This window comes from Lytechinus variegatus, chromosome 1 (assembly GCF_018143015.1).
Source record: "Lytechinus variegatus isolate NC3 chromosome 1, Lvar_3.0, whole genome shotgun sequence".
NCBI classification, from domain to species: Eukaryota; Metazoa; Echinodermata; class Echinoidea; order Temnopleuroida; family Toxopneustidae; genus Lytechinus; species Lytechinus variegatus.
This window is the reverse complement of record NC_054740.1, coordinates 15,242,565-15,248,859: the sequence shown is the minus strand read 5'-3', so window position 1 is coordinate 15,248,859 and position 6,295 is coordinate 15,242,565. Positions and strand designations below refer to the sequence as shown.

Below are 6,295 nucleotides of genomic sequence, written 5' to 3'. Positions count from 1 at the left end.
TGATCGAAGGTATACAATAAAACCCATTTTCACTTTTCTGAGAAAATGACTGATTTATTTTTTCTAATTTACTTTACATGGGAAGCTGCTTGCAAATGATGTCGCAAATAGAAAAAATGTATTTTTCTACTATTTTTACAATAAACGTTTGGTCTGGGTGAACTTCCCCCCGATCGTTGTGATTTGGCGGCGCGTACGTACGTTCACTCGATCGACGGGCGCCTCGCGCGCGCGCGCGCGCATACGTTCATAGACGTCCAAGCTATCATATAGGATATAGAGGAACGTCGTGCGTTGAGCTAGGACTCAGCAGAAGACCGGAGAACAGTCATCATTTTTTCCTTCTTGAAGCAGTCACCAACCCTCTAGGATAATCATGGATTTTATGGAAGGCATGGAGGAGCGTCTCAGTGATATTCGTGGAATTACGCTTAAGTCACTGCTTGAAAACCCAAGTTTTTTACAGCCTCCAACAGGCAATAACAACGGTGAGATTTATATTCTTCACTTCGTTGTGTGTATAGTTTGTATGCGATGTAATGCATATGTATTGGGCGTGTAGCCCGTGTTGTGTACGACGTGCTGTTGTGTGTATTGTGGTGTAGTTGTCAACAAAATACTTCCCATAATTGACCAGCAGATTCAAACCATTTCTAATGTAAAAGACAAACAATTTATGATATTCAAATAGGTCATATTTAAATTATTAGTTTTCCATTACGTTAAGTGATGTAGAATGGTTCTAACTAAGCTAAACCATCCTTTTGGGGGTTACTAAAACTGTAATAGTATTGGGGTCAAACGACTTTCGCGATCGCGGTCCTCTGCGTAGCATGGTACGGTGTGTGTACGTCTATGTGTTGTATTGACATGCGCGTGAGCTCCCCATTCAAGAGTCACGTTTTTGGAAACGTGTTTGTTGTTTGTGCTCACCGATGACACAAGTCGATTGTACCTGGTTTATACTCGCAGTCGCGCGGTACTGTGCACTGAGTGGTGGTACTATTGGTTCAGTAGATGATTGTTAGATTATATGGATGGCCGACGGGATCGGGAGAATAGTTTGAAACATGTTATTGTTAACCATCAAAAATGAAATAAATGCAGAAATATGCCGAAAGAATATCAAAGAACTCGCGCTCCCATGTGTTATGTATATGGAACATATTTCAGAGGCTGATTTGACCAATTTAATTTGTTAGGCCTTTTTTTAAAGTTGTCAAATGAAACACTTTCAGAAAAAAAGTTTGATTTTAAATTGTCCTTTTTCTGCATCCCATGCATATTCAGCACACTCTCTTTGAATAAATGGTCAAGGTCATATGTCACCTTATCCTAAATATCAACCATTATGAGGGTAGGCCTACTAAACAAGTAAAAAAAAAAAAGCTCTTCAATTGTACCCGAAAAAAATTTGACAAGCAAAAAAAAAAGGGTCTTCAAGCTCGTCAGGGGGGGGGGAATAGGTATTCAAGCTCATCAGGGGGGGCAGGGATATGTCTTTTGTATGGGTTGTGACTTGTCAGGAGGGGCAGACTGCCCCATCTGCCCCCCCCCCCCCCGTACATGTAGGTACACTAGTGGGACTGGGGGCTTCAGCCCTCCCACTTTTTTCCAAAACTGTACAAAAACTTTCCATTTCACTTTTTTTTTTTTTGGCTTCCATTGTTTTCATTAATCAATAAAACAAACTAAAGGAAAGGGGAATACATGTACATGTAAATCACTTTTTGGAGTATGCTTGATACATGTAGTTATTCAGGGGGGCCACTTACATTGACGAGTGGATACCATGCGTGACCAAAAAAACATGTAAAAAGTCTTTTTCACGATAGGGCATGTTACGTACGTAACGTGATAAGGGTATCAAAAAACACAAAAATAATGAAAAAAGGGTATCTATTTCGCTAGGAAATTTACGTGTTTAGGGTCAAATTTGCGGGGATGATAAAACAAAATTAAAATGTTTTATAAAGGATGTCATTTTTGCCCCAACACTCTGTGTTTAGAGTCCGATTTGCGTGAGGTGTAGAAGGTAGCGTCATACTAAACCAAATGATGTGTATGAAGGTAAAATCGACAACCGACGGACCCGTGACATAAAATTAAACTATTCCGCTGTACTTGTTTAGGGGTTCATTTCGGGATACTTGCCAAGAGTATCTTTTTGTTTCCAATACTTGTTAAGGGTAGGGTTTCACACACCAATACTTGTTAAGGGGTGCATTTTCAGAATTTGGAAATTACGTGTTTAGGGTGCTTTTCGAGACCCCATGGTCACGCATGGTATCCAATGGAAGTGGTCCCCCCGGATAGTTATTGTTCTCCATTCACTTTGTACAGAAATTTGATATTCATTTCCCTATTGAGATTGTGTACAATTAACCATGTGTATGTAATGATGTTCTATACATAAAATCAGTTCCATGAATTTTTATGAAAAAGTGAAATGTGTTTTTGATTGAAACGTTTTCTGGTTTCAGATTTAAAGTTTGGAAATTATTGTATTTTTTTATATTGTGCTTGTAAACATACTGTGTAGGCCTACATGTACATGTTTTTGATAATTTTTTTTTTTTAGTGGGGGTCTTCAAAAATTAACTTGTTATTTTTTTTGTGGATGTGAACAAAATTGAACAATATTTTTCAATCTAGGGCATATTTTTAATGCGAGGGCATGAGTGTCCATCCAATCTAAACTACCTGTAATATAGATTACAATCGATGTGCTTTTTCTCATTAGAAAAAGATGGAAAGAAAGACAAAGAGGCAGGACTCCTTGGTTTGGATTATGCAGCAGAGGATGTGGCCTCTGCCTTCCTTGGCCCTGCCCTGTGGGAGAAGACACCCTATGACGACCTCAAGCTGGAGTACATGGACCTGGATGAATTCCTCTCAGAGAATGGAATTGCAGTCACAGAAGGAAAGAACAATAGCAATGAAAAAGCCCCAGAAAATGATGACTCTCAGTCTGGGTATTTGTTGCCTGTTTCTGAGAAATCAACCACGGAGGAGAAATCTTTGTCTTTGAGAGCAGCCTTGAACATCCCATCACCTACTCCAAGCCCTCCACCAAGCAGTCCAGACTCGATCAGCCCAGAAGGTAAGGACCACTTTCTGTTCTTTTACTAGTTTATGTTTTGAGGCATTTTTAAAAACATATTTAGCATGTACAGAAATATCTCGCCTTATTGAAGAAAAGTTGTACTTGTTTGGGTTTTGTTTTACGTAGTTTTTAGCAGTACATGTAGCTGTGCTCTCTAATTCAAAAGCGAAGATTTTGGAATTGTAAATTACGGTAGCAAAAATTAACCAAATAAACCACTATAAAAATTTCAGTTCATGCAAATACATGTATGTAATTAATGTGTCAGCTGGCTCTCTTTTAGATCTTGGATATAACTAGTAAAATCCATTTGATCCTGAATGGCATACATGTACATGTACATTATTCAGAAAGAGGAAAAATTGTGATTCAATTTCCAGTGAGCTATTGTGTAGTTCTTATAGTTTTTCAGGTTTTGAATTGATCCAAGGCTATCCTACTGGCTATTGATTAGCCTCAATGGCCATGGATTCCAGCCTTGGATATGCATGTATTTGTTGCACTTGCCTTTTTAATTCTTCCCATTTGATTTGCACAGTAATCTAAAAATATATCCTTTTGAAAAGTGGCCTTGCCCCAAAAAATATCAAACTTCAAGGCCTGTTCATATTTGAAAATTTGCATCTTTTTCATTAGATTTCATAAAACTTTATTTCAAGAATTCTGGATGATATTTTCAATGAAAAATCTAATAGGTTTGACAACCAGATAATGTGCAACTTATTTTTTTAAAAAAAAGATGCTAAGTTTTTTTTTATTTGTTGTACAATCATTTTTGTTCCAGTCGTCATCCCACCAGACATGAGTCCAGTTCGGGAGCCAAGTCCAGTGCACATCAATGTACCATTTAAGCTGACAGAAACAGATGTTGCCCTTGCCACAGCTCCTGGCCAAGACACCTTTGATCCAAAGGATTGCAATTTCACCGAGGAGGAGCTCAAACCCCAGCCAATGATCAAGAAGTCGCGGAAGATCTACGTGCCTGATGAACAGAAGGATGATAAGTACTGGGAGAGGCGAAGGAAGAACAATATTGCCGCTAAGCGCTCACGAGATGCAAGGCGCATCAAAGAAAACCAGATCGTCATCCGAGCAGCTTATTTGGAGAAAGAAAATGGTGCCCTCAAGGATGATGTCCTTGAACTGAAGAAGGAAAATTCAACACTCAAGAAGATCATTGCGAGTTATGAAAAGCGTCTCAATGCTTCAAAGATGGACTAGCCCATAGTTTCATCCCAATAACTGTAAATTCATGAATGGTCAGTCATTCAATGTAAGGATGATAAAAACATATACATCAGTGTAATTACATCAGTTCACTCAGTCTTAGTTGGGATATTAAACCTTCTTCCTTCAGATTTTAGCTGGCAGCGATTATTTTGTTTTGAATCAATTTGTCCATGATGATGCATTTTATTCGGACTTCATTTGCTTCCATTCAGTCCTTCGATACCTATTTCTAATCCTCATCGGGTAATTATTTTGCGAATGTGTTCATCCGATTGGAAGTAATTAGATTTATATCAAATTTAAAACTGCCTTGGTATGATGAAACATGAATTTATACAGATAGTGACACTGTACAAATTTCACCTGTAGTATCATTTTTAAAATTGTCATTGTACATGTACATTGTAATTTTAAATAAATTGCCCATGAATACAAAGATTTCATTCTTCAAGGGGAAAGTCACCTTTGAGTAATCACATTTAAGCCCTTTTACCAAAGGTTAGTGGTAATTATAAAAAATATGATTCTTAAATTCCTCCCCTCTTTCATTCTTTCCCTTCTGTGCCATGGTGAAAACTTAAAGCTTTATTACATACAGTGTAAATTGTGCTGTGAATGATTTAAAGAAGATCAACAATTTTCTTATGATTGATTGATTGATTGATGTACACATAGATCATGAAGTTTTATTATTTGAAATGTTTGAATGACTATCAAATTGTTTAGCTTTTAGACTGCATACAGATTCATACTTTGGTTTAGCTCTAATATTTAGCATTACTCTTTTACTGGTTAATTATTGTCCTGGATTGATGATTATTTAATTACATTGCTGTTAAAGTAATGAATACTAAATATTAATGTAATTTTCTTTCATCTGTACACATTTATTAGAGCTGTGCATTTGATCAAGCTCAATCGCAATGTCAAAATTGATGTAAACTGTTTCTTACTGGAGCATTGTCTTGTTTTGAAGTTATTGCAGCTTTCAAAGATGGTATATAGCATGATTTACTGTACATGTATAATACTAAGAGGCATAATTTTTACGGTTTGTTTAGACCGGGTATTGTTCATTCTGTGAAAGATCATCTGTACAGATGTAATAAGTAGCTTAACCTGTCCTCTGGCTAAATGGAAATGTAGATGTTTCAGAACCAAGTCTCATATGAGAATTGGATCATCTGAGGTTGATTTATTCAAGCAAATTTTTATTTGTTTTATTTAAAAATTTTGCCTCTAACGAACAGATTTCTATGGCCCAAAGAGATTTATTTGGGCAGATTCATTTGGATAATGGACATTCATGGAGGTTGTGTACTTTATTCAAGATATATTTTCCTTGGCATTGCTTCAAGTTTTCTTTACTATCCTTGAAGCTCAAACAAGGTTGTTCATCAATGCAGTACATGTACATGTATTTATTTACCAGCACATAATTTCCAGTACCAGCATAATTTCCTTACCCACTTAAAAAATTTTCTTTCCTGAATATAAGTACATGTAGTTGATTTGAGTTACAGACTGGAGGAGTCCGAGGAAAAACTGATATATATAAAATTATTAAATATCTCCTGAGGGTCATTCAATTTGTTAGAATTTGGAACTTTAAATATTGGCCCGTGATATGTATAAGATAGTATTTTGGCAGTTTGCCAGTAAAATTGTGTTGGGCTCAGAAAGTCACATGCCAATTTACAAGTTTGCAAACAATATCACAAGAAGGATTGAATTTATTAGACTTTCTACAACACTAGAAAATTCGAGACAGAGTAGTGTTTTTTCCCACTTCCGTACATAATTTGTCTAATTAGCCTGTGTTTTTCCCCCAAAATGAAAATGATTCTGTCCCATAACACTGGATATTGGTCATGCTCATTGTGTCATTTTAATATGTGATTTCACTAGTATCTAGTTACTAATGTGCATTGAGCAGTATCTATAATGTAAACATCCAAC

The 6,295-nt window shown here is 36.6% G+C and overlaps 1 protein-coding gene across 1 annotated transcript; it reads left to right on the top strand.

Moving 5' to 3' along the window:
- Positions 1–255: 255 nt before the first annotated feature.
- On the top strand, positions 256–5,550 carry LOC121407063 (thyrotroph embryonic factor-like). Its single transcript, XM_041597986.1, has 3 exons — positions 256–488; positions 2,744–3,103; positions 3,891–5,550. The coding sequence occupies exons 1-3, from the start codon at positions 377–379 to the stop codon at positions 4,325–4,327; spliced, it is 909 nt and encodes a 302-aa protein (XP_041453920.1). The 5' UTR covers positions 256–376; the 3' UTR covers positions 4,328–5,550.
- Positions 5,551–6,295: the final 745 nt, after the last annotated feature.

Bases quoted from the DNA above. Each gene is read 5' to 3' on its own strand.
- LOC121407063 (XM_041597986.1), top strand. From the start codon at position 377: ATGGATTTTATGGAAGGCATGGAGGAGCGTCTCAGTGATATTCGTGGA. The intron at 489-2,743 runs GTGAGATTTATA...TTTTCTCATTAG, and splicing joins TCCAACAGGCAATAACAACG to AAAAAGATGGAAAGAAAGAC. The intron at 3,104-3,890 runs GTAAGGACCACT...TTTTTGTTCCAG, and splicing joins AGACTCGATCAGCCCAGAAG to TCGTCATCCCACCAGACATG.